This window comes from Prionailurus viverrinus, chromosome E3 (genome assembly GCF_022837055.1).
Source record: "Prionailurus viverrinus isolate Anna chromosome E3, UM_Priviv_1.0, whole genome shotgun sequence".
NCBI classification, from domain to species: domain Eukaryota; kingdom Metazoa; phylum Chordata; class Mammalia; order Carnivora; family Felidae; genus Prionailurus; species Prionailurus viverrinus.
Window position 1 is genome coordinate 37,895,332 of NC_062576.1, and position 26,536 is coordinate 37,921,867.

The 26,536-nt window shown below is 45.5% G+C and overlaps 2 protein-coding genes and 1 non-coding gene across 12 annotated transcripts in view; 2 read left to right on the forward strand and 1 right to left on the reverse strand.

The window, feature by feature from the left end:
• Window positions 1–5,746, reverse strand: part of UBN1 (ubinuclein 1) — a 39,218-nt gene extending 33,472 nt beyond the window's left edge. For 3 of the 6 annotated variants that reach the window (XR_007147653.1, XM_047837681.1, XM_047837676.1), the window contains exons 1-2: window positions 5,041–5,745; window positions 217–504 (exon numbers count right to left, since the gene is read on the reverse strand). Coding sequence is in view for 5 of the 6 variants with exons in the window: in XM_047837681.1 (XP_047693637.1) it covers window positions 217–465 (249 nt within the window). In the remaining variant the exon portion in view is untranslated. Of the gene's footprint in view, window positions 1–216; window positions 505–5,040 lie in introns of all 6 variants that reach the window. The other 3 variants (XM_047837680.1, XM_047837677.1, XM_047837678.1) reach the window with 2 other exon arrangements.
• A 149-nt stretch (window positions 5,747–5,895) lies between these two features.
• The window catches only part of GLYR1 (glyoxylate reductase 1 homolog), a 34,078-nt gene continuing 13,437 nt past the window's right edge, over window positions 5,896–26,536 (forward strand). For 2 of the 5 annotated variants that reach the window (XM_047838192.1, XM_047838193.1), the window contains exons 1-9: window positions 5,897–5,974; window positions 7,013–7,049; window positions 8,276–8,355; window positions 17,124–17,262; window positions 17,809–18,051; window positions 22,779–22,865; window positions 23,780–23,836; window positions 24,591–24,641; window positions 24,734–24,807. In XM_047838192.1, the coding sequence (XP_047694148.1) occupies window positions 5,937–5,974; window positions 7,013–7,049; window positions 8,276–8,355; window positions 17,124–17,262; window positions 17,809–18,051; window positions 22,779–22,865; window positions 23,780–23,836; window positions 24,591–24,641; window positions 24,734–24,807 (806 nt within the window). In that variant the 5' untranslated portion in view covers window positions 5,897–5,936. Of the gene's footprint in view, window positions 5,975–7,012; window positions 7,050–8,275; window positions 8,356–12,311; window positions 12,407–12,710; window positions 12,860–17,123; window positions 17,263–17,808; window positions 18,052–22,778; window positions 22,866–23,779; window positions 23,837–24,590; window positions 24,642–24,733; window positions 24,808–26,536 lie in introns of those variants that run through there. The other 3 variants (XM_047838195.1, XM_047838194.1, XM_047838191.1) reach the window with 3 other exon arrangements.
• Window positions 26,252–26,358, forward strand: LOC125154866 (U6 spliceosomal RNA). Its single transcript, XR_007147959.1, has one exon. It is a non-coding gene; the product is annotated as a U6 spliceosomal RNA (small nuclear RNA).

A 26,536-nucleotide genomic window follows, 5' to 3' on the forward strand; every position in this document is an offset into this window, starting at 1 on the left:
AGTCGGTGAATGAACAGTCATGGTTCTACAAAGAATTCTATCCTTTCTTACCCAGAGGCAAAACGAGCACACCTGTGACTGCTTGGGGGCTGAATGCCGTCATCTAGGGGCAGCAAAAGCCTTTCAAGTCTTGTTTCCACCCTCCAGAAGACCCATTTGCACAGGATGTCCCATGCATTGTATCTGCAGATGGAGTCTGAGGCTGCTGGGGTGTACCTTGTCTGTGGGTTGAAGGCCTTTCACCTTCCCTCGTATGTTCTTCACCAGCTCTGGGTAGAAGAACTCTGGGCAGCGCTTGTGATCTGGCTCAAAGAGGGTGAGTGTAATCCGAACAGCTGCTGCAGCCGGCTCAGAGTCCTGATGCTGTTCTGTTCCCCCAACCTCCTCTTTCCGGGATTTCTTCAAAAATGCAGGATTCAGAGAACCTGGGAGAGAGGTGAACTGGACCCTGTGGGGCTCCGACATGGCTACCAACAAGTCTTAGCGGGTGTCACTGCATGGCTTCTGTTAACATTAAAAGAAGGGCCAGGTCAAACCAAGATGATAAAAATGATTTTTCCTGTTCAACTATACAGATTTAAGCTTAAAAGAATTTCATTGTCAAGAAGAATCCATTGTTAAATTGACCTTAATTACCACTTAGTGCTTTTTTCTGCTTCAATTACTATTCATCTTAAATTTAACATTTTTATATGTATATGTAAATCACCCCAAATCCTATCATTCAGAGATAATCAGTGTTCAGCATACTTCCTTCCACTCTTTTTTTCTGTACCTAGTCAAAGGATCCTTGCTGTTAGAGAATCCATGCTGAGAGAGCCTTAAAGAATCCTTAAAACAGCAAAGACCACCATAGAATATTTTTCATTTAATTTATCCAATACTTATTTTTTTTTCTGGCTGAGAATAATCTCTTTCTTAAGATCTCTATACTTTCATCACCAGCAGTATACTTTCATTAAAAGCCACTCTTCACAATGACAAAGTTTTCAACAGCTCACAGAAGGTACTGCCTCCTCTGGGATAAGCAAAAAACAAGTGTCTCAGGAGAAATCTGGCTCAGCTCATTTCCTAATACACCAGCCTCTTCCACCCAAAACTGGGCCTTGGCAAAGTGAAAAATTATCACATGCCAAAGACTTTCAAAGCTGCTTCGGAATGGTCAAAACAGATTGTAAAGCCCAGAATTGTAAGGGTTTACAGAATATAATCACATACTATATAAATATATATAAGTATACATACGTGCATGTATGTACGTAAACACATGTATATGTAGAGATTTCTGTGTGTACTTTGTTGTATAACCTTATGTCTTCTCTTTTCACACTCATACTTTAGTTTTTTTTTCTGTGAACTTTTTTTTTCTGTGAACTTTCTACCATGAAAATAAGTAAGGATATTCATTGCAGACTAGGAAAAATGATAAAAACCACCTCAATATCCAGCATTAAGGGAATGGCTGTCAAAACTGTGATTTTTAAAAACTGATTTGTAAGCATTTCGGTATCTCATAGATATATAATGCCTGTCATACTCTTTCCTGATGTTATTTACTGTTTTTTATTTGAGTGAGGTATGATAAAAAAAAAAAAAACTTATTTTACATGTTGAATTCTAACTTGGCTTCTTCCCAGCATCTATCACTAACCTTTCTTTCCCATGCTGATTTGGCATGTAGTGTGTAGAAATGTATTTGACATCCTAAGATCTATTACTGAAATCCAACCTGTTAGATTAGTACAGTAAAACCGGACATTGTTTAACCAGTACTACACTGTTGTGAAAAATTTTATGGTGTATTTTAATATCTTCAATCCAAAGTTCATCTTTATTATTATTCTTTGAAAAGTAATACTTAGACAGATACCATATGTTTTCACTCTTATGTGGATCCTGAGAAACTTAAAAGACCATGGGGGAGGGGAAGAAAAAAAAAAAAAAGAGGTTAGAGAGGAAGGAAGCCAAAACATAAGAGACTCTTAGAAACTGAGACCAAACTGAGGGTTGATGGGGGGTGGGAGGGAGAGGAGGGTGGGTGATGGGTATTGAGGAGGGCACCTGTTGGGATGAGCACTGGGTGTTGTATGGAAACCAATCTGACAATGATTTCATATTAAAAAAATAATAATACTTAGCTATTCCAGCCTGTTTATTATTTCAGATCAATTTTAGAATCATTTTGACAAGTTCCCAAGAAAAGCTCACTATATTTTGACAGTAACAAGTAGTGACTAATTCAGGAAGATTTACACATATCATACACATCCACACATAGGAATGTATACTAGTCCATAGGCAGCATTTGTTCTTTCTACTATGACCAAAAATTGTGATCTCTAAGACCAGGGAGTAAAATATCCAAAAATGAAGAGTTAAGGGGCACCTGGGTAGCTCAGCTGGTTAAGTGTCCAACTGGATCTCGGCTCAGGTTATCATCTCACAGTTCATGAGTTCCAGCCCTACATCAGGTTCTGTGCTGATGGTGCAGAGTCTGCTTGCGATTATGTCTCTCCCTCTTTCTGCCCCTCCCCCACTTGTGCTCATGTTTTCTCTCTCAACATAAATAAACTTAAAAAAAAAAAAGTTAAAATAATTCTAAGTAGACAGCCAAGTGATTAGCAGCAAAACAGGTTTGCAGTGCAAAAAACCATTGTGCACTAAAATACTGAAAAGAAATCCCCTAAAAGAAACTTTCAAGGCTCCCAGGACATTCATCATGGACTGGGTTGTAAAAATAAATCACAGCTGAAAGCTGAGGCTTAAAGATCCGCCACTGACACAAGCAGTTAGAGTCTCACTATAGGGAGGCAATCTGTCAAGTAGCACATGGGATATAGGAAGTTAACTCTGGAAAGGGCAACCAGGTCCCTGTCCAGGCAATAATTTAAAATAATTTTTTTAGGGGCGCCTGGGTGGCGCAGTCGGTTAAGCGTCCGACTTCAGCCAGGTCACGATCTCGCGGCCCGTGAGTTCGAGCCCCGCGTCGGGCTCTGGGCTGATGGCTCAGAGCCTGGAGCCTGTTTCCGATTCTGTGTCTCCCTCTCTCTCTGCCCCTCCCCCGTTCATGCTCTGTCTCGCTCTGTCCCAAAAATAAATAAAAAACGTTTAAAAAAAAATTTTTTTTAATGTTAGAGAGAGAGGGAAAGAGGGAGACAGACAGACACACCATGAATGGGATAAGGGCAGAGAGAGAGGGAGACAAAGAATCCAAAGCAGGCTCGATGCTGTCAGCACAGAGCCCGATGTGGGGCTCGAACTTATGCACAGTGAGATCATGACCTGAGCTGAAGTCTGACACTTAACCGACTGAGCCACCCAGGTGCCCCCAGGCAGTAATTTTTAAATGTAACTTTATCATGATCCACATTTTACATACTCTAACTTCATTCACTTAGATGGTAAAACTGCTTCTCTCACTTGTGTGACTTTGCAGGCCTAAGAAGTTACAGAAATAAGACTAAAGTAAATCAAACCTATAGCATATTAACACTTTGAAGTTAGAGTTTGGATTATATTTTATAATCATGACAACTGCTTGCTAGTTGTTACTAAATTATGTGAAATATTTAAGAGAATCAGACATAATAAGGACTGAAATGTTAGACTTACAATTTTAATTTGAAATGCTTAAACAAAAGTTTAAAAGTGTTCATTTAAAACTGATTTATACAGCTATCAGACATACAAGAGTTGGGTCTTTGGGAAGATTTTACTATTAAGTTTATAAGGTCACCATTTTAGAAGTTTGAAGTGCTTGAGAGAACATATGGACTTTAAGTGTAGTTTAAAACACTGTAAAAAGTTCACGGTTTAGGGGAATATAATCTGTTAAACTGGTACCTTAACTGAAACTCTGTCAAGGATCAAATACTCTTTACATCTCTATTCTTAAATTTGTAAACAGAATAATTCAGGGGAGTAAAACTTAAAAGGCTTAAGAAAAACTAAGTATTTAAATAGTCAACTTTAACAAGTTGAACATCAATCTAAATAAAAGCACAATATTGTACACACCCAAGCATCCTTCTTAAAAAACTTCAACTGGCAATTATCCAAGAAATGCTAACTGTTGCATCTCGGTTCTCAGAAAATATATATTTTTAATATGCATCCTTATAACTATTGTACTTTCAAACTGATTATCAGTGAAGAGAAACTTAATTTTTTTGCTAGTTTTTTAGTCTCTTTACTAAACTCATTTATTTTAAGGGCTTTCCCTAACTTTTTTTTTTTTCTTCACAAAAGGCTGTCCTATCATCCCCAGAAATAAGAATTTTGTCTACTTTCTGAAGTGTTTACTTTTGTTTCATGTCTTATTGCATTGGCTAAAACTTCCAGAACAATATTAAACATATATTCTTCACCATGTTCTGACTCTCATGGGAATACTTCTAGGTCCAATGTGATGTTGACTTAAAATTCGGATGTTTTATCAAATCATTAAGATCTCCTTCAATTCCTCAAAATTAAGAGAGTTTTTAAATTAAGAACATATGTTGAATTTTATGAAATCATTTCCTGGAATCTTAAATGTGCTTCCAATTATCGGTCTGTCCTTAGGACAAAACAGTAAATGACAGCTCCTGAAACTAATTGTCGGCACTTTAGGGAAACCGAAGTCTAAAAAAATACCAGGTTGTGGACAAGCCAACTCAATAAAAAACAAAAAAACAAAACACTCTTGAAACCAAAGTCTGTAGGACGAAAACGCCTGCAGGAGGTGCGTGTGGATCCGCCACCTTTTCAAGCAGAGGGCGACTCAAGAAAAACTCTTAAATAGACACTTAAGACTTACTCGGAGTCTGCAACTGCGATTGGGACCTTTCTAAACATTTTTATTTTTTCCCCGGGATGTGTGTGTGGGCCCTGTGCTGAACTGATGTGAACAAGTTCCCCATTCAATGACTTGGTTTTCACATACTGAAACTACGCGAGCATTTGCCTTCCTGTTGTCACAACAGCCACTCCCAACTTCTCTAAAAGTGTCAAACTACAACAAGGCTTACGTGAGAGCCCGGTCCCGACAAAGACACGCACCTTTGTCCCCGGCGCGACGCAGGCTACGGCCCCACGGGCCGCACTCGTCCCCCCGCGGCCGTCCTCATGCCGGCCCGGGCGCCCGGGCTGCGGCGCTGCTAGCGGCCGGCCCCCGAGCCATGCCTCCCGGCGGGCGGCCGGCCCGCTCCGCGGCCCATGGTTGGGTCCTCGCGCGCCCGGGGGAGCCTCGCCGGCCGTGCCGCCGCGCCGGCCCCGGAGGAAGCGGAGAGACGCCGGCTCCACGTCGGTCGGGCAACTCGGGACCTCGGCGGGCTGCTCGGGCGCCCCGGGAGAACTTGAGAGGCGGACGCGGGCTCCGGTCCGCTCCTCCGACGCCGGCCGTTAGAAAGCGCGCACGGAAGGACCCGTCCGCCCTCCCGGGCGAGGCCACGCAGAGCCCGCCGGGTGCGGGCCCCGGGCTCGGGCGGAGGCTGGCTTCCAGGCCGCGCCGAGGTCCGTCAGGGCAGCTCCCGGAGTGGAGACACGGCCGGCCCCCGCGCCGGACTAACGGCCGTAACGGAAACGCGGACGGGAGGGGGCTGGAGGCCGGAGCCCAGGGGCAGGGCGGGCCGCAGGGCCGGCTCCCTCGCGCACTCGGCCGGCAGCACCTTCACCGCCGCCTCCGCCGCTTCAGACCGCGGGCGCTTCGTTGTCACGAGCCGGAGGGAGGGGGAAGGAGCCGGGAGTCTCCGGGCTCCGGCGCGCCGAGACCGCGGCGCCCGGGTCACGTGCCGTTCGGCCGGCCAATGAACCCCTACGGGCGCGGTGACGTCAGAGCAGCGGCGTGGCCGGTGACAGCCGGTCCCCGTCACGTGGCCGGGCGCACTCCAATGGGCGGCGCCGGGGCGACCTGATGTTCCCGGCGGCCCGTGCGTCGGCGGTGGTTGGGTGGTAAGATGGCGGCTGTGAGTCTGCGGCTCGGCGATTTGGTGTGGTGAGTCCGGGCGGCCAGGGTAAAGCGAGGTGCGCCGGGGAGCTCCCTCACTGGGCGCGGGGTTCGCGGCCAGCCCCGGAGCTGCCTTTCTATGCACTCCAGGCTGCGGAGAGAGGGCGAGACGAGGTGCCGGCGCTGGGAGCGACGCCGGGCGGAAGGGGCAGCCCGGCCCCGGGGGACTGAGGCCGAGAGTGGCCACGGCGGGCCGGGCTCTGAGCTCCAAGGCCGCCCGGGGGAGGGCTTCGCTCCGCACCTGCACGCCGGCGGACACCGTGAAGGGAGTCTCCGGCGCCGCACAGCTCCCGCGGACACCGGGTTCTTGGGGTCTTGCGGAGGCTTCCCGGAAAGCGGGAGAACCGGGGAGCCACCGGGGCCATCTCGCCTGGGCAAGCCCGTCAAAACTCCCGTTGCGATGGAATCGACCTGTGCGGGCGGCTTGGCCACGGGTGTCGAAACCGGACTGCTGGCGCTGCCCCGTGAAGAAATGAAGGGAGACTTCTCCTTTACGACCGAAGGCTTGGCAGTGACCAGTGCCTTCTTGGGTGCCTCTCGTGGTGTGCTTCTGTGTCTCAGACTACCGCTCGAACCAAGACTGATCGTCGCCGCTTCCCTCGAGCGACGTAGCTCTCTTCTCGACCCAGAGGAAGGTTTCCATTAGCATTTGTCAAAGTCGGGCTGGTCTCGCGGTGAATTAAACCAGACTTTGTAAGGGGAAGTCTGTGTTTACAGAGCAAACTGCCCCCAACCCCCGTCATGGGGAGGCTCTTAGACAAGTGACTCTTGATTGGTTTTGTTGTTCTGTGTTCCTTGTCACCAAAAGAATGCACAAATCTTAGGCACTTTTGCATTCTATTTCTGAAGAGTTTGGGCTTCTTGGGCCCAGCTGTGGAAGCCAAATTAAGAACTCCTGTTTGCCAGCTTTTGTTTTGGCACTTGAGGGTGCAGGTGGAGAGTTAGGAAAATAAATTTCATGCTGAGTGGGTTGAAGGAGATGGACTGGCTTTTCCAGGGCAAATGCTGACTCTGTGTTTTCTCTAGGGGGAAACTCGGCCGGTATCCTCCTTGGCCAGGAAAGGTGAGTGTCTTGCTATTAATGGAAGACATCTGAAGTTGGGTGTGCGGAGGTGAGAATGTAAGATGTGTTCCCCTCAAATTTTGGCATTTAGTTAAACTGGACCTACTTTGGGGGGAAAAATATTTATTTACTTATTTGTTCACGTAATGTCTGCACCCAATCTGAGGCTGGAACTCACCACCCAGAGATCAAGAGTCCCATGCTCTTCTGACTGAGTCACCCAGGCATCCCTGAACTGGACTTACTTAAATCAACACTCAGAGTTTTTCTCTTCCTACACTCAGATTGTTTAGAAAAGGCAATATAATATAAACCAGATTATTTAATCTGCAGTAAATGCTTATCTCATGAATCAGAGATGGTTTTGGTGAAGTTTTTTAATCCTGGAAATCAGTTTTAATTTGAATTTAGCTTTACACTTAAATGTAACAAAAGGAGAGGAAAATAAATTCTCCAGGAAGAGAGAAATCTAAATGTAGGTTAGTGAAAAGTCAAAGTATTTTTGTCCCAACTAAGTTTAAATCTTCTTTCCATGTTACCATATGTGCTGCTCCAGTGCCTCTTTGCAGAAGTTGGCATTCCAGATTTTGCATGAGGCGATCCGTCATAGCTTTCCAAATGTTCTGTTTTTATATTCTTGCTAGGAGCCCAGGAAATGTCTTTAGACTATCTCTTTGCAATATGGCATATTCATTGCCTCAGTTGTCCTTCATTGTCATTATTACCTGTCTCAACTCTTCCTACACAGGTTTTTTTATTTTTATTTTTTGAAGCATAATTGATATACAACATTACAATAGTTTCAGGTGTACGAGGTATTGATTCAACAATTCTATACCCGATGCTTACCATGAGAAGTGTAATCATCACTTGACGTTACTACTTCACAGAAGTGTTTTTAAGAACGTTCTCTGCATTTCTTCAGTGATTTAAGGGTCACATGGTTGGGGGAGTTGACATTGATGTTAGTTTTAACTGCTTTTAAAACAGGGCCATTGCAGTGAAAGGGATTTTCTGTCTACCAAACCCTACTACATGGTAGATGTATTCTAGAAGTTCCTAGAATATTTGCACATTTCCATACATCTGAGTAGATAAGTGCCAGATTTGGACATGCACTAGGCCCTGGGTTCTTTTCAAGCATATTCCTTTTCTTTTATTTCATTTTTCTTCTTACCAACTTAGAGGTACGGAAAAACCTTTTTTTCCTCCCTTTTACTCCCCAGATTGTTAATCCACCCAAAGACTTGAAGAAACCGCGTGGAAAGAAATGCTTCTTTGTGAAGTTTTTTGGAACAGAAGATCAGTGAGTAGTGCTTATCAAGAGTTTCACTTTCCCTTTGGGCATTATCCTGGATCTGAGCTACTTGCAGGAATATTCTAGGGACCCTAGTTCATTTTTACCGTAGTCTGTCAGAATGGCATATCGTTCTGGCTTCATACCTAAATACCTAAATAAAAGATGCTATTCTTAGCTCATAGAAATTGTTCTGGGGCCAATAACAATGTCAGTCAAGTGAGAAACAGCATTCATCATCTTCTTAATATGGTAATCACAATAAGATAATTTTTCACATCTTTTTATCCAACTCCGTAGGCAGTTCCTTTTATAAGGGCCACGTTTGGTTCTCTTTTAATGGCTGTTTATCATTGTGGTTCATGTATGAGGTATACACTGGAAACTAAAATCTTGTTTATTCTAAGAGGAGTAATTGTTTAATTCTGTTCTCATTTGTAAAACTAGATGACTTCCTCTAATACTGTAGCAGTAGAGCTTTTCTAACCAGATCTGTCCTAGAGTTGAAATCAGGACCATTCTTTTGAGATTCTTTGATAGGCAGTAGAGGTCACAATGAGGGGGGAAATGGAACTTGAGTTTCCAGTGATTTAGCTTTCTCATTATTACATGGGTCTGATTACCTGGATTTAGCTAGATGGTTTGATTTAAGTAGCTGTATTTCCACTTAAGATTCTTAGAGAAAAGTTTAGCTTTGGCTTTGAAAAATGTGTGTGTGTGTGTATGACCTAAGGAATCTAATACCAGTGGTTAAAATATACATTCCTACAAAACGATATATGATATTCTATAGCAAAATCTCTTATAAAGTGTTACTCTTTCTGGAGTTTATATGCTGGGTGCTTATCCCAGTTGAGAGTTTAAATGGTATGTATACCTTCACCATGCAGATCTATGCATATAGTCAGCCCCTGTTTTCTGTCACAAAACAACTTAACCTTTTGATGACAATATTTTAAGGGAGTCACTGGCCCAGAGCTGTGAGAGCCAGAGACACTCTGCAAGCAGGAATGTTCTGGTAATGCTATTGAGTTGATGAGAAAGATTGTCCTGATGCATAAAACAAGTGCTAATTGTTCTCTTAGCAAATTTGAGTTTCTGACACCGAAGGGAACTTCTGGAGAAAAGTGAATGTTGTGGCGCTTGCTTGTCAGGAACTTAAGTAACAAGACATAAACATTTCAGATGGGAATACGTGCAGAATGAGTGATATGGGTGATTGATTATTAAAGCGTTCTAGAACAAGGAAAGAGTAGTGGAGAACAGGCAGGTCAATCAATGAAGGCTGATGGAAGAGATGGGATTAGAATCCACCTATGGAGGATGGATAGAACTGAAATAGGCAAGAAGTCAGGCATTGCAGGCAGTGGGAAGACCATGAACTACTGGGTATTAAATCGGATGTGTGGGCAGAGGGAGGCCCCCACCTGGAGTGAAGAACGGTACTTGAGAATAACCGAGGCAGTATGGTCGGTCCAATTGGTTAACTAAACGAAGATGCACACAAGTCTAGAACAAAAGTGGAAACTCATGGAAAGTGGGGGCTTGATGAAATTACAAGAGGCTCGAAAGCCTTTGTGTTCTTACAATTTTTAAAATGTTGGAAGGTCAGAAGAATAACCTGATATTTTTGTATAACAAATACTACAGATAAGACAGAAAATTGAAGTTGAGTGTATTTCAGCACTTAACCAGGTATACAAGTGAAGCCAGTGAGAAGGATACACTTACCAAACACAAAAATAATCTAACAGTGTTAGTAGTGGTGGAGATGATATGATTTCTAACTAAAGTGTTTTGAGGGGATTCATGAGCAAGTGGATTTGGGACAACTGTTAGCTATAATATCTTTAAGCTTTTCAGACTCCCTTGGTAGAATTCGCGTAAAGGGGGCACCTGGGTGGCTCAGGCAGTTAAGCATCTGACTCTTGATTTTGGCTCAGGTCATGATGTCACAGTTTGTGAGTTCAAGCCCTGTGTTGGGCTCTGTGCTGACAGCGTGGAGCCTGCTTGGGATTGTCTCCCTCTCTTTCTGTGAGCCTCTATCTCAAAATAAATTTTTTTTGTTGTTATTTTTTTAAATGTTATTTAAAAACTATGTTACCACAGGCTAACATGTTACCTTTTTGTGGCCAGACAGCTGACAATGAAAGGAAACAAAGGGTCAGGATCTCCAAGCACTTTTGAAGGGAAAAGGGTTCTTAGTGATCAGTGATCAACAAATGTTATTTAGTGTCTTTACGTTATCTGAAGGTGAAGTGTCCAGACCATTGGGTACCAGGGAATTACTTTGGGGAAAGTATTTGGAGTTTGGATTTGATGCTGGCCTACTCTGCCTTCACATGCCAGTTGTACCTGCCCTACAATTTGGGCAAGCTGTTTTCACCTTTCCAAGCCTTTGTGTCCTTGTCCACACGTGGGGGTGATGCTACCTACCTTGCAGTCACGAAGAAGGAGCGACACTTGCTCATAGTGTGGTTTGGCATACGGCAAGTGTTTAGTAAACTTCAGGTCAGGGTAGAGATGTGTTACAAGAGACAAGCTGGTAAAAGGTGGGTGGCTTTAAGTAAGGGAAACTTAACTGAGAGAGAATCTATTTGAAAAGAAAGGCATCTAAGAGTTGGAAATTCCTAAGGACTTCAGGCAGGTCTCCCCTTTTGGTCAAAAGGCTTCGAGCACAAAACAGTAAGTTTGCCTTGCCAGGAGTACTGTGTGCAGTGCAGTCCATGCTCCCAAAGGGATCTGATGGATCTTATCAAGATCGGAAAAGGGGACCAAATCAGATCAAAGAGTAGGATTCTTTAATTCGAAAAAGCAAAGTCTGAAAAAGAGCACAATCAGAATTGATCAAATGATGAATGGCCTTAAGGAGGTAAACCCTGTTGTGTTCATCAATCATCAGACATTTCAACAAAGGGCAGTGTGAGTAGAACAAGTGTTGTGGTGCCTTGGGTTTAGGGCATGCATAAGGAGCGCTGTTGGAAACAGACATTTGAGAAGTGGTTTAGACAGGAAGTATGAGTGGATTTTTAGAGATGAGAACTGCTTTGTACAGGGCAGGGCCATAAGTGGCTCCAGAAGAGATTGGGCTCTGTCTACCTCACCTTTAATGCTTGATGTCAGGGAGAGGTCCATATTCTCCTGGCACAACCTGGGCTAGAGACTCTGTTGGTTACTGGGCCTGACTTTGGTGGGTAGGGTCTGACCCCATGGTGCTGTTCCTAAATTCCTAAAGAGTAATAGGATTCAGTCAGCGACGTTCAGTTTCAAAACTGTCATGACATACTACATATGGGAAAAAATATTCATGGGTAAGGTTGTTTGTTTTGTTTTGTTTTTTATATTAGCAAGGATTTTTATTAAAGAGTAAGAAGGGTAGCCCCTTAAACCAAGATTTCAATCTTTTAGAAAACTAATTTCTCTCTCTCCCTACTTCCGTCAAAACATCTAACAAATTGTGTTGACATGCCATTAGAAAGAGAGGACCAGACCTTCCTGACCAGCCTCCCTGTAAGGGGAAGGACTTAGTAAGATGGTACATTCAGCTCTCTGAGCCTGAATGGCCATTATGGGAATTACCTGTGGTCGCTTTCTGTTTCACAGAAATACAGAAGGAGGAATACCTTCAGCATTAACTTTGACAACTCCACCAGGTGACCGCTCCCAAAGATGAAGTCTCAGGCCTATGAGGCCCACCCTGGACAGATGGTTGCCCATCAAAATAGAAACCGAGCTCAGGGTTTAAAAATTCCATCAGCCGCCATGGATGGCAGAATGGAGGGAGCTCATTTAGTTTGTGGGTACTCAAAAACCCCCAGAAACAGTTCAGGAGAATACTGCCAGCAAAAGTGGGTAGATCCCAAATGACCACCTGTGAGTTTCTGTGGCAGTTTTCGTATCTGAACCTACAACAGCCCTTTCAAGAAATGAATAGGATATTTGTTCTGGTTCTCTCTTTTTAACAGACATAGATACTGAGAGGCAGGACATTTGTGGAGTTAAGTGATAAGATGTCCAGGATCCCAACCTGAGGTACTTTTTACATCAAGCCAGATATAAGGTATGAAGTGTGTGAGTATGAAAGTAAGTTTTGGAGAAAAACCCATAGCTGGTCATTAAAAGCATAGCATATTGGAACTATCTGAGCATCCCTTTTTCTTTTCGCCTGGCACCTGATTGGCCCACTTTCCCTACATCCAACACTGTGTCATAGTTGGAGAACGGAGCCAAGAGGATAGTGAGTGCTCTGCTCCGGGTATCACTTGGACTGAGCCGGCACTGTCCCTCTGCCAGGGCTGGACAGTCTCTATCCTAGAGAGCATTGAGTAGATTTTCCTCTCCCAGCACCAGCATCCATCCTGCAGGTGACTCCCTTCGTGGCTGAGACAGTCGACTCCAGGAGCAGGTGTCATGCACCAGAATTAAAGAGTCTGGCACAAAAGAAGCATCTGGCCATACTGGCATGGGCAGCGCAGCTTGAAAGCCTCATCTAGCATTTGGGAATGTTGTCAAGGTTTGAAAACAGAATCTTCTAAGTCTGTCTTATCTGCAAGTCTTTGTTGATGTTTGTATGATAAGCGTTACTTGAAATTAACTGAGGAGCTCTAACGTTCTTTGTGGGGTTTTTTTGTTTGCTTTCTTTGTGATTTCGGAGCAACTTAGGCTTGGACCTGTAACAGCTACCAGTCACCCTCAGCCTCTTTCATTGGTGTAAGGTGTTTGGGGGGAAAGCATAGAACTGGTTTTTCAGTACTACACACCCAACCAGATGGAGAAGCAGACCCACGTCTTCTGACCCCATCTTTGTTCTCACCTTGGACTGTGCTCACCATGTACCTGTTCTCTCTCTCCACCCCTACTCCCACCCAAGTCATCGTGTCTTGCAAAGTCTGAGACACATATGTGAGAGTTTTGGAGATTGGTCCTAGAGCAACATGTTTAATATGATATCTACATGATGTGATTTTAACAAGAGTAAAGCAGGTCAGAATTACAGAAGTTTTTGAAAACGTGAGGTGTTTAAATTCATTTTCAATGGAGCGTGTAATCTGAGGGTGGCTTGTAGTGGAAGGTTTATATTTGCAAATGAAAAGAATTTATAGGAGGCGTATCAGAATACCAGGGTAAGTTTGCTGCTCCTGGCCGTGGTACAGGTACAGTGACAGTTACACCTGCAACCAGGCAGTAGCTACCTACCTGAGCAAACCTACAAACAAGGAAATCGTGGGGGAAACCCCCTGAGTAAAGTAGCCAATATTTTATAGTAGTGACCTTTATTATTGATTTGTTTTTTTAAGGTAATACATGATTAGGGAGACTGGGTGGCTAAGTCTGTTATGCGTCTGACTTTTGGTTTCGGCTCAGGTCATGCTGTCACAGTTCCTGAGTTCAAGCCCTGTGTCGGGCTCTGTGCTGCTGGTGCAGAGCCTGCTTGGGATTCTCTCTCTCCATCTCTCTCTCTCTCAAAATAAATAAACTTAAAAGATAATACATGTTTATGGTTCCCCCGCAAAATCGAGCTATAAACTGTGAAAGGGTTCCATTCATCTCCATCCCTCAGCCACCCAGTTATCAGCCTGTGAGCATCCAGTTATACTAGTTTCTTATGGCATGTCCCTCCAGAAGTACTGTGTGCAGAATCAAGAGGTTACAGATTCCTTTTTCCTTATTTTTACGTAAGTGATAGCATACTACACACAGTGCTGTGCCCCTTGGTTTTTCCACTTAGCCGCATGTCTTTTTTTTTTTTTAATTTTTTTTTTTCAAAGTTTATTTATTTTTTTTGGGACAGAGAGAGACAGAGCATGAACGGGGGAGGGGCAGAGAGAGAGGGAGACACAGAATCGGAAACAAGCTCCAGGCTCTGAGCCATCAGCCCAGAGCCTGACGCGGGGCTCGAACTCATGGACCGCGAGATCGTGACCTGGCTGAAGTCGGACTCTTAACCGACTGTGCCACCCAGGCGCCCCTAGCCGCATGTCTTAAGAGACTTTCTGTTTTGTTCTTAGTAATGACCTCACTGATTGCCGCTACAAACAACGTAATTAACTCCTTTGTATGTAAAAAGCGAAGGCCTGTACTTGACACACCACTTGACTAAGCTTGATTTTTCTGACTTCCAGCCTATAAGCAAATCAGGCAGAAAAGGTCCTGCTCCATCTAGGCATTGGGAGGATGATGGGAAAGAAATCAAAAGTCATAGCTATGTCACAGAAACAGAAGTCTCTTAAAAATAAACGGGCACCTGGGTGGCTCAGTCAGTTAAGCCTCCGACTCTTGATTTTGGCTCAGGTCATGATCTTGCGGTTCATGAGTTTGAGGCCCACATCAGGCTCGATGCTGAAAGCACAGAACCTCCTTGGGATTCTCTCTCCCCTCTCTCTGCCTTTCCCCTCCCTCTCTCAAAAATAAATAAACATGAAAAATAATAATAAACAAATACGTACAGACAACAGCAACAACCACAAAGGGCCACCAAAGCCTGACAACATTTAACCAAGAGGTCAGCGTTTCAGCCCCTCTGCATGTGCCAGGAAGGCATCATTTCCTCAGTGATTATTTCTTGAGCACCAGTTGCATGCCAAGCCCAGCTGATGGGCCTCAGTGTATTGGAGAATGGCACATTATTGAAGTTCCAGCTGAAAAGCATACTCTTTAAGGAGAGAGGGTTTTGCAATACAGCCTTTAGAGAAAAAACTCTATTCAGATGACTAAAGTGATTTCAATTTGGCTTGCTTTCAAGAGGTAATCCTCGTAGGGCTCGGGTGAGCTGCAGTTTTATTTACGGTTTCTCTGATGGGACACAACGCTTCAACAACAGACTAATTTCTTAACTAGATTAATATTTCTTGCATTTATTTTCTTGAAGTCATGTTTATACTCTCCATTCATTTAGCAAACCATTTTCACTTTCAAAAATGGTCAGGAAATTTTCATTTTAGTGTTCAAATGCCAGTCTTCAGGATGAATGGAATTTTCACCATACCATTCTGGCAGAAATCAGTAATCCACTTAAAATGCTTCAATGAAAAAAATAGGCATAGGTTATTGGTGCTTCCTCCAGATGTCCTTACCTCTCCATTTCTGTGAATTGGAGGTTCATGCGGGGTAGAGGGAGGCAGGGATTAGGATGCCTGGAGCATACTGTCTTATCTCAAGGGGCTCCATAAAAACCACCCCATTGGTCTTACATCGGAACTTGTGTAGGTCTCAGCTTCTAACCTGAGGCTTGGAGAAGGAAGAGGCATGTCCAGAGCACAGAGGCTCTTTAAGCTTATCACTGATACTTGTGTCATCTCAGTATGACAGTTTAACCTGCTTTTCAGGGCTTGTCTGGCTTTGCATCTGCTCTATCCTTAGAAACCCTAAAAGGGGAGAGAAGCAGGAGGGTCTATTCAGTGGTTTATTTGCCAGGTAAAGTAAGGGCAAAATTTAATTCCATTTTTCCTCCCCATAGTTTAGACCAATTGGCTCTATCATGTCAACTTTCAGACTTTAAGTTGAGTTGGTCACTGGAAGGTATCTGCTTATCTCACCTGGTTGGAGCTCTATACAGCAAGACCATGTCTGAGTCCTTGTTTATCGTTCCATTCTCTGTGGGTTTGGCCATAGATATCCTACTTAGTCCTGATTTGCTGCCATATTTGCAGGCTGATGGCCCGACAGCTATTGTGTTTGTACAGGTCTATTGTCACAGTTATTAACATGACCCTCAAAGCATAGGTGGCTGTTGGTGTGTTGGTCACACTATTTTTATGTACAGAGGTAGCCCTTTTACTGTTGCTAGTGAATATTCTCTAGCTTTCGGTAAAGGAGAGGCCCCTAAGTCAGAGCGATAGCTCAGTTTCTCCTTAACCCAACCTACTTTTTCAGAAGGTTATACCATGAAACCTATGAGCATTACACAGAAGAAACATTTAAGTTACTGTTACCTCGCCAAGCCCATAAAAATCATTTCCTTTGTGCTTGGAAGCTGAATGTCATCTAGGGAAACCACAGGAAAGCCAGCTGGGACAGATTTGTTCAGGTTAGTGTGGCAGGCTAGATATTCCAGAAGTGACGATAGATGGCTTTTTTACTTTCACGTGCTTTATGTTGATGGTGGGAATTAAAAATTAAATATCATAAGGGTATATTCTGCCTTTAATCACGAGCAAAATCTGGTCTCTAAAGACCCCTTGTTACGAATGCTGCCCTCATTCCAAATCACATGTCACACATTTTGTGTGCTTTAGCAGCCACGGACACTGTCATTTATGAACAGGTACCTGTAAGAGCAGCAAATTCCAGATGCTGCATTTCTTTAGCCTTGGGAGCATCGCTGGTTCTCAGCTGATTTGCAGGTTGTCGTTCTGGTGTGAGTGTCGACTGGGTGGTGATGTCGCTGTGGTTGATATTGCTTCCTGATGCTCTGTGATGAGAATGGAAGAACATCTCCGGGCCACCTCTGCCCTCCACCAGTGGCAGGCAGTGTGTGGTTCAGTGTGGTAGGCTGGTGAACAAGAGTGCACATAAATAACCTGCAGTTTTGTGTGGAGGATGTTCTGGTTTTGTTTGTGGTGGTGGTTGTGCTTGACTTGTTTCAGGAAACTTGCTTTTATAACACCCCAAGAGTTTGGGGTGGTCGATAACTTGTTTTAAAAAAAAAAAAAATGGCAGGCCTGTTTCAAAGTCCAGTTAAACCAAACCGATATCTGCATTCTGTTGAGATGAGGTATTTGATACTTTCTGGCATAGGCATTGTGGATCATATGCTTTCTGTGTGTGTTTTCTGCTAGTGCCTGGATCAAAGTGGAACAGCTAAAGCCATACCATGCGCACAAGGAGGAAATGATAAAGATTAACAAGGGAAAACGGTTCCAGCAAGCTGTGGATGCCGTTGAAGAGTTCCTCCGGAGAGCCAAAGGGAAAGACCAGGTGAGAGACTGATTCTCGCTTTATGCCAACATCAGACTGGTTGTTTTGGCATAGTAACTGACAGATTAACTGTTGCCCAAACCCAAAGCTCTATTCTTACGAAACGCCAGTGGAGAGAACACCACTTTGTTTCTAAGGTATCCTTGTTTTGCCAATCACCTTGAAACTCCATGCATGCGGCTGAGTTTTCTGAAATAGATTGCTGCTTTTAGGAAAGTCACTTGGACTCAGGAGAAGAATCTCAGCTTTTAAGTATTTTAAGCCATTTCTCTCTTCTTTTATATCCTAAAGATTAGGGCTCAGCTTCTAGGATATATCCACTGCCTGGGTGTAAATCCCACTTAGCTTTGGGACTATAGGCATGTGATACGTTTTTTTTATCTGCTTCTCCAAATATCAATGGGAGCAATAGCAGAATCTATTTCGTAGGATAGTTGTGCGGATAGCCCACGTAAAGTGCTTCTCATAAGGTGTGGCTGGTGTAAATGGTAGTGGTGATGGCAGTGGCTGCTTGGGTGGCTATCATGATTATTATTAAACTTTCAGACATCGTCCCACAATTCTGCTGATGACAAGAATCGGCGTAATTCCAGTGAGGAGAGAAGTAGGCCAAACTCAGGTGATGAGAAGCGGAAGCTTAGCCTGTCTGAAGGGAAGGTGAAGAAGAACATGGGAGAAGGAAAGAAGAGGGTGTCTTCAGGCTCTTCAGAGAGAGGCTCCAAGTCCCCTCTGAAAAGAGCCCAAGAGCAGAGTCCCCGGAAACGGGGTCGGCCCCCAAAGGATGAGAAGGTTTGTTTTATTTCTGCAGCTTCTGGGATTAGTGACTTCCTTCTGTCTGTGGCAGAGTTGAGCTCCATAGTGTGCCTCAGCTCACTGAGTGGCCACAGAGACCCATGCTAAGTGCTGCCCTAAAGAGTCCTGCAGACCAGGGGAGGGACACAGCCTGGATGCACAGGCGTGAAATACGCGCAAAAGTCAGCGAAAGGTGTCGCATTCAACCAGGCGGTCAAGGCAGGAGAACAGTCCACCTCGGCCAGCCTGCAAGAGCTGGCACTGGACGGGGCTTAGGAAGAAAGAGGGGAAGTCATTCCAGAGACAAAGGGCATAGCCCACATGGGGCTTGATGTTGGTGTGGATATTCTCATTATAGGTAGGGGACAGGGGAGAGAGCAGAGAGATAAAAGTGGGTTGTCCCTGGATTGTGGAGGGCCTTGAGGTCTACTAAAGCAGTAGTTACTGTCATGGAATCAGGGGGCCATGAACGTGTCTGAGCTGGGTGTCAGTGTGGCAACGTGCTCCAGGCTGTGTGTTAGCAGTGGTGGAGGCCAGAGAAGAAAGGCTAAAGCCAGTTGGAAAGTTAAACCCAGGTGTGCATTTATCGAGAGCTATCTTGATAGCAAATACTGAAAAGAACTGCCTGAGAGGCACTTAAGAGGAAGGGCTCATAAGATTTAGCAACCGGATACATAGGGTCGAGTGAGGAAAGGGAATGGGAAAGGATTTCAGGTGTTTGCCTGGGAAATGGTGATGCCCTTCTCAAGAGCAGAAGAGTCAGGAGTAGGGCTGGCTCTTGGAGCAAGAGGACTTGGTTCTGTTTTGAGTGTGATGAATCAGAGATGATGCTGAGACCGTCAAGGAACCCTGGAGTAATGTCAGGATGGAACACAGATGTGGAAGGTGAATATGTAGGTGTGTATTGGTGAGGCCTGGCGGGATCTGTCTTCAAGGAAAGTAAGGAGAGAAGGACAGAAGTCTGCTTTGCAGTGAGATTGTCCATAGGTCAGAGTTGCGAGGGGTCGGAGGAGCCTCATACTGAAGTGAAACAGAAATAATGTACCTTCCACCTTCCTGAAAAGATTTGGGTCAAGTCTTGAAAGCCAAGGGAAGAGAATTCGAGATGGAGGAGGTAGTCTGTCAAAACACAGGGGAGGATTGTTAGAGCACAGTCAAGGGGACAAGAGCCAGATGTCTGGCAGAAACAGTTGGGTGATAAGGCCATGATGAAACACCAGACATCATCAGATCAAGGCATGCAAATTCAGACACCAGCGAGACCAGACAGGTAATAGAAGGAAGCAAGGGGAGCTGGCAGAGGGTCCACATCCCCAATCTGCCTCCGTGCTGAGAGCATGAGGTGTGGCAGCTGGCTCTCTGGGGAGGTCATGCTCCATCCATGGGGTTCCAGCCAACTTTTGCCAAATTGTCTGCTTTTTCTCAAGAGAAGCTGAAAATACAGATTTTTATGTGAAACATTCCAGTTTTACATGTTACAAACCAGTTTAAAATTTTAAAATACATTTAGGTCCAAAGGAACATCTTGGGGCTAGACTGAGCCTGTGGGCTGCTACTCGATGACCTCTGCATCACAGAGGGTGCTTCTTGCTGTCAAATAACCTGTGATTGAGAGTAGAGAGAGTGACTGGCGGTTGTGCCAGCCCTGGCTGACAGTGAGCACAGGGAACCACCAGCCAAAGGTGGAGAAGGTTTAGGACGCTAGCTGTGGTGCATGAAGAACTTTTTAGGGGGTGTGATCTAATTTGGTCCAATTAGATTGATTTCCTGGGGATCCAGAGGAATCTGAACTGTCGGGTTTTATACTGTTCTCCCAATTCCTGTTTTCTGCTTTCTAAAGCTATGGAGCCTGCCAATTCCTGTGCTAGCCCCGGACAGAAACAACTTCTCTTTGGATCAAGGGAAGTGTACAGGAAAGGTTAGGAGGAGGTCTCAGGCTGGCCTTGAGTCAGAGCTGTGACTCTAACTGGTGCCGCTGTGTGACCTTGGCCAGCTACCTTTGCTTTGCTTTCCTGGTCTGATCATGATACCCTTCCCCCCACTTTGTTATAAGAAGGAAATGAGCAAAAAAGAGCAGAGTACCTAGAGGAGCGTGTGCAGTGCGCTCACATTTGGTCACCAGCTTTACCTTTGTCAGTGGCCCGTTGTACAGTGAGAGCATAGTGGTTTTAGCTGAACCAGAGGCCACCGCTGGCTTACTGCAGAGACTCTTCTCACAGGCTCCCAGGGAAGAGCAGTTTACCCTTGAGTCTGAATTATTAATCAGGGGTAGTAACACTGCTGCTGGCTGTTCTCCGAGCCAGGTCCTCAGCCAAGGGCTCTGCCTACTATTTACCTTTAGCAGAGTCCTTTCTGCAGCTTCCTTGCTTGGCCCAGCCTCTAGTAAAGGATTTGTCAGCCTGGAGAGGAAGGAGCCATGGCTAGTGGTGCAGGGCAGACACAGCTGTTTTAGTTGGGACTGTTGGTCTTAATCAAGCACCTTCAGGGATGTAGAGAAAATGGGCTTGGAATTTTGGTACATCTTCTGATCTAATAGGTCTTATAGTTTAAAAAAGAGTGTGTGTTGCTACACAATTGTCATTTGGCTGTCAGACTTGTTTCTGAAACAGCAGTAGCCTAGGCTGATAACTGGGCAAAGCCCTGGATGTTGGCTGTTCTGAGCCGTAATCCCCTGCCCCATGAGGATTAGTGGAAAAGGCTGACCTTGACGGTGGAGGTGTCAGTTACGTGCACACAGGGGAAGGCTGGGTTCATGCCTAGACTCTGGCATGAGAGGTGTGCTCTCTCCTCTCTCAGGGGCTCTTATTTCTGAGTCCTGAGCCGAGAAGTAAAACTGCAGCTCTAGGCACACACGAGCCTGACAGAACCGTCAGTCCTGTGGCTTCTAAAATCCCTGAGTAGTGCAGAGAGTGATGATTTGGGAGTCGGGGCCTCTGGTTGGTGCCAGGTAGAGAGTCAGTGCGCTCCATCTCACCGTCCTTCTGGGGCCTGAGGCAGGTCACTGGAGCTGTGTTGCCCCTACCCACAGGGGACAGACATGGAACGTGTCCATCACGGCGGCACTTTCTTTGGACAGTATTGCACTAGGCCTCTTTTTTCCCCAGAGCTCTTCATTCAGCAGATGTTGTGCAGCTCCACCACAGGCCAGGTGTCTAGAGATAAAGCAGCATGATAGTTAGACAAGGCCTCTCTCTTGTTCACTTCTTTCACAGTGAACATCTTCTCTCTGCCAGACATGGCTCCCAGCGAGGGGTACAAGGTAAACAAAATTGGAAAAGGTCTTGCTTTCATAGAATTTACTCATAATCACATCAGCATCATGTTCTAATGGGGGAAGACAGAGAGGTCAGGGAAAGCATCCCGATAAGGTGACACTTCAGCAGAAATCTAAAGTGAGCATGTGAGCCAAGCACATAACTGTTGGAAGGGCATTCCCAGTAGTGCAAAGGTACCGGGGCAGGCATATGCTTGGTGTGTTTCGAGAATGGGTAGCAGGCCAAGGAGGTGCCAGTGAGTTGGAAAGTGGTGAGGGGGTAGAAAATAATAGGACACGAGGTCAGGGATTAGTGTGGAGTGGGGTTGTAAAACTTGTAGCGCCCCATGGTAATAAAGCTTTTAGCCTGACTGTGTGAGACCAGATGTCAGTTTTCGGCAGAGGAGTGACATGCTTCATTCTGGCTGCTGTGTACAGTCCACACTGCAGGGTTTCAGACCAGCAGCAGAGAAGAGATCCATTTTGCTGCTGTCCAAGTGACAGGCGATGGCGGCCTGAGCGTGGGTGTAAGCAGTGGGGCAGTAAGGAGGGGTTGCAGATCCCCAATTGTAAAGCCATAATCGTTGCCAAGAGATAAGAGGAAAGAGGAGGCAGGATCAGGAAGGAGTACAAAGATCTCAGCCTGATAGAACGGAGCTGCTTTTCTAAGATTGCGAAGACATTGTAAGGAGCTGCTTGGGCAGGAGATCCAGAGTTCAGCAGGCCAAGAATCCCATTAGATACCAAGTAGAAATGTCAGGGGGCCACTATGGCCGGAAGATCACACATGTGGAAAGTGAGTGTGAGGTAAACTCAGTGGTGGAAAGGATGAGAGCACAGCAGGTGTGAAGCTGAAGCAGCACCTCTGCCCAGGATGAGTGTGGGCCAGACTGTTGGTTGAGGGGGCGCACCCCATTCCACTGGGTCCTGCCTTTGCATCAGCCTGGGGAAGGAGTGGAACTCTTGGCCCCCAGTTGCCCTGGGTTTGAAGTCTGGCTTTGTCATTTAGTAGCTAAAAGGTTGGGCACATTTCCTCATCAGCACCATGTGGTTTTCTCAGTCTTTTCGAGATGCAGTGGATTCCTTCTAAAGCTGGTACTGTTTTCTGAATGTTCGTTACTGGCCGTAAGGAAATCTTCCCTGTGACTTGCTGATAACACTGCACACCATAGTTGAGTTTTCCAGTGATACCTATCCTCGTTAAACTTGGGCACAAGAAGATATTTTGTTATCTCAACAGAGAAGAAAGGCTCACTCCCTGTCGATGGGAACTTGCCTGGTTCCCTGCAATGGACAGTCAGAACCGTGCCTGGGGACTGACGCTGAGACCATGGAGCTGGGTAGGGGTTTAGTTTAAGGTGGCATGTGACTAAAGGAAGCAGAGCAGTGAAGAAGTGCTTCCCAATTTGGGGCAGGAAGACATCTACTGAGGTTGCCATGGTGTCTTGACCATCTGCCTTTCCCTCTGTAGGATCTCACCATCCCTGAGTCTAGTACCGTGAAGGGGGTGATGGCTGGACCGATGGCCGCGTTTAAATGGCAGCCAACTGTGAGCGAGGTAACACCCCCCCCAACCCCCCCGCCCACAGGCCAAGATAAGCCTGGCCTCCAAGCTAGTTTCCTGGCCTGTGTGAGGCACTTGTCCTTTCCCCCTTTTTTAAATGGCCAGACAGTTCCGAGGTGTATGATGGGGAAATTGCAAGTCTCCACCCTCGGGGGTGCTCACTGTCAGGTTTGATGCAACTTCTTCCAGACCCTTTAGTACACCCCCCCCAACTCAGCCATCATTTATAGAATTACAGACCCACATGGGGTTTTTATTGTTGGAAATAGGGTTGGTTTTAACAAATGTGAGATTGGCCCACAAATTTTTTTCACTTGATGCTTTATAGACAATCTTTCACTGCAGCTCTTCTATTCAGTAGCTGCACATTGTTTCATCCTTGGAAAGGATGCCCTCATCTCCTGTTGAGCCTAATTGTGAAAAAGCCCTTGAAAGGCCTGCACTCATTGCCACTGTGTTTCTGTTTATATTGATCCTCCGTGAGACAAGACACTCGAGGGGCTGGCACCAGACACAAGTAGGCTGAAACCCTAAAATTGAAAGAGTCCTGAGAACTGATTTGGCCCTGTCTGCTGGGTTATCCAAAGGGACTGGTGAATGCTGTTTTAAAAATAGCATTGTGCCTCTCAAATATTTTCCTACAGTGTTACTGGAATAATTTGTATACCATCCTGACAGAATTGTCTCTCCTTTTCCACTTGTAGTCAGTTTCCCTCTAGCTGAAACAGGGGTCCTTTGTAAAAAGGCTTTAACCAACAGTGGGAAAGTGCTTCCAGGCCATCGTATAGTCGAGACCAGTTCCCGAAGGGGTTTCAGCCAGAGAAGAGTCAAGTTACCAAGCAGTTAACCATGCAAGGTGATCTCTGGTGGGAAATAATTTGTTTTATTTCATCATTTTCTGGTTTTAGCCCGTGAAAGATGCAGACCCTCATTTCCATCATTTCCTGCTCAGCCAAACTGAGAAGGTGAGTTGACCTTTGACATTCTTGATCCTTGGTCAGGGGCTGGCCTGAGGGGACAATGTGGCTCCACGGCTCCCTACTAATCTGAAAAGTCAGGCTCTGCCTGTACCACTGCCCAGAGCAACGAATTAAAAAGTCACATAGAGACTCACTCATGAATTAGGTGTTATTAAAATTAAAAGTAAACCAAAAAATAAAAAAAAGCATTTAAGACTCAGCAGCTGTGTGGTTGAGACATTTGTGGTTACCTTCAGAGTCTAGGGCAGAAGCCAGACCTCATGAGCTGTCAGCACCCGTCAGGTAGCCCACACTGTTGGGTGGGCACATTCTCAGGTTTAACTGGGGAGACCATCTCTCTGGGCCATTGGGTTGTGGAGGGAAAGCTTCCCAGAGTATCTGCAAGGCCATGAGTTAGGCTGAGTCTTGATGGGACCTGATAGGCTACGGCTTTGGAGTTGGACAGATGTGGGTTCCAAGCCTAGTTACACTGGCTAGCTTTGTAATTCTGGGCACATGACTTAATACATCTGATCCTTAATGTCATCAGCAGCAAAAGCACCTTGCAGAGTTGTGTAGATAATTGAATGAGGTAATGTGTGTTCACTTTCTAATGTGTTACTTGGAAATCAATAAAGTCGAACAGCAAATAAGTTTTCAGTGTTAATGCCACATTTTAGGCCAAGCTTCTTAAGCAATTTATAACGAAGACCAGTTAAGCATTCGGTTTAATAAATGGTTTTTTTCCCTCGTTTATTAGCCAGCTGTCTGTTACCAAGCAATCACAAAGAAGTTGAAAATATGTGAAGAGGTACGTAGGTTCCATATTACCCTATTTTTTTCTTCCACTGGGGCCCTTGCCGTGGGCAGACTGACCTGATGATTTGTGCTTCCTTTCCCTAGGAAACCGGGTCCACCTCCATCCAGGCAGCAGACAGCACAGCCGTGAATGGCAGCATCACACCCACAGACAAAAAGTAAGACCTTTGATGAAAACGCTTCTTACGATTCTAGTTCTGTTAGGGAGTTGGGGATGACTCTTTAAGGGGGCTCTTTACGGGTTGTATCCCAGCCATTGCTGGGACTGAGTGGAAAGAGGGGGAAGGTCGTAACTTTTAATGACACTGTTTTTTTGCCTGAGGGTAATTTTACCTGCGGTAGACCCTGGTCCTATAAATATACAATGGGGTTGGCTTCATAGCTCACTGGTGGCTCTTCGAGTAGGAAGAACACTCAGTTTGGTGGTTCTCAGACTTTCTTGTGCCTCAGAATCACCTGGAAGGCTGCGTGTAAAGCGCCAGTTGCTAGGGCCCCTCGCCCCTGGGTTTCTCAGTCACTATGTCTGGAGTAGAGCCCAAGAATTTGTGTCTTGGACGCCTTCCTGGGTAGGCTGCTGCTGCCAGTCAAGAGGCCACACTTTGAGAACCACTGGCTCAGCAGAACAGTGATGAAAACCCAGAAATTGGCTGTGGTGGAGGCAAGTGGGGGGTGAGAGGTGAAGATGTTTGGAGTAAAGCCCATCGTCCTGCCTTTCCCAGCTCTCCCTGCCGTCGCCACCTGGTCCTTCTCGTGCACCTGTCAGCACCTCTCTCCCTTGCCTGGGCAGGTATGAGAGCCTTGACTGTGGTCCCCAAAGCTTAGCTTGTGCCCACACACACCCCTGCCCTTACTCTGACGGTGTTTGTGGTCATGGTGATGAAAGTGCTAAGACGGACCACTCCCTTGAGCAAGATGGCCCGGTCTGAAGCTGCCGTCTGTATCTCCCATGCGGTTCTTTCTCAGACAAAAACAGTACATCTTTTACTTCATTTTTGAGTTTTCATGCTGACAACATGCTTGATCCTACTGTTTATTTTGGGTGAACATCCCTGGGTGGGTGGAGTGGAGAAGACACAGGCACGTTACGCGCTAATGAAAGGGGAGGTGGGTATCACCCACTGATTTCAGGAGGACTGTGTTGATTTTTTTACGAAAAGACAAGGACAGGGCTGAGGACAGAGTCCAGTGCTTCCACCTAACGCCTTCGTTGCCCTGTTAGCCAGACCCTTTTTTGACACGAAGGTAAGCCAGCTACAAGGTGAAGCAGCTATGTGGTCTGCTGGGTGTCCTCAAATGCCAAGAAAAGGAAAGAGAGTTAGTCTGCCATGGTTTAGAATCCTAGGGGAAACTGGCACTACTCAGACAACTGTGAATGACAAAAGATCTCCTGGTTTTGAGCTTTGGCTGAAGCTTAGTGGGCGAGGGTGCCATTCGGTGAGGAAGGTGGTAGATTCTGTTTTCATCATTGGATTCAGGCTGGGGGAGCATGTGAGAATCTGTATCCCAGCAAGGATGAGGGGACCCTTTCAGTACAAGAGCCAGTTTGCAGAGGTGGCTGTGGATGTGACCCCAGGAGACCGAGAATACTAAAAGGCTAATAGGGTTCTCACTGCAGCAGCACATGGACTAGCGTTGGAACGATACAGAGAAGGTTAGCACGGCCCTTGCGCAAGGATGACAGGCAAATCCGTGAAGCTTCCATATTTAAAAAAAAATTAAATTAAAAAAAATAAAAGGGTAACTCAGGTCAAGTGAGGTGGAGAAGCTGTGGAGAGAAACCCAAGCCAAAAACCAGCACACCAAGGAATAATAAATGAAGAAAGTGGCATTGGTTAGCCATATCACATACAAGGAGTGAAGTACAAGAACCAGAAAGAGACCTTGGGG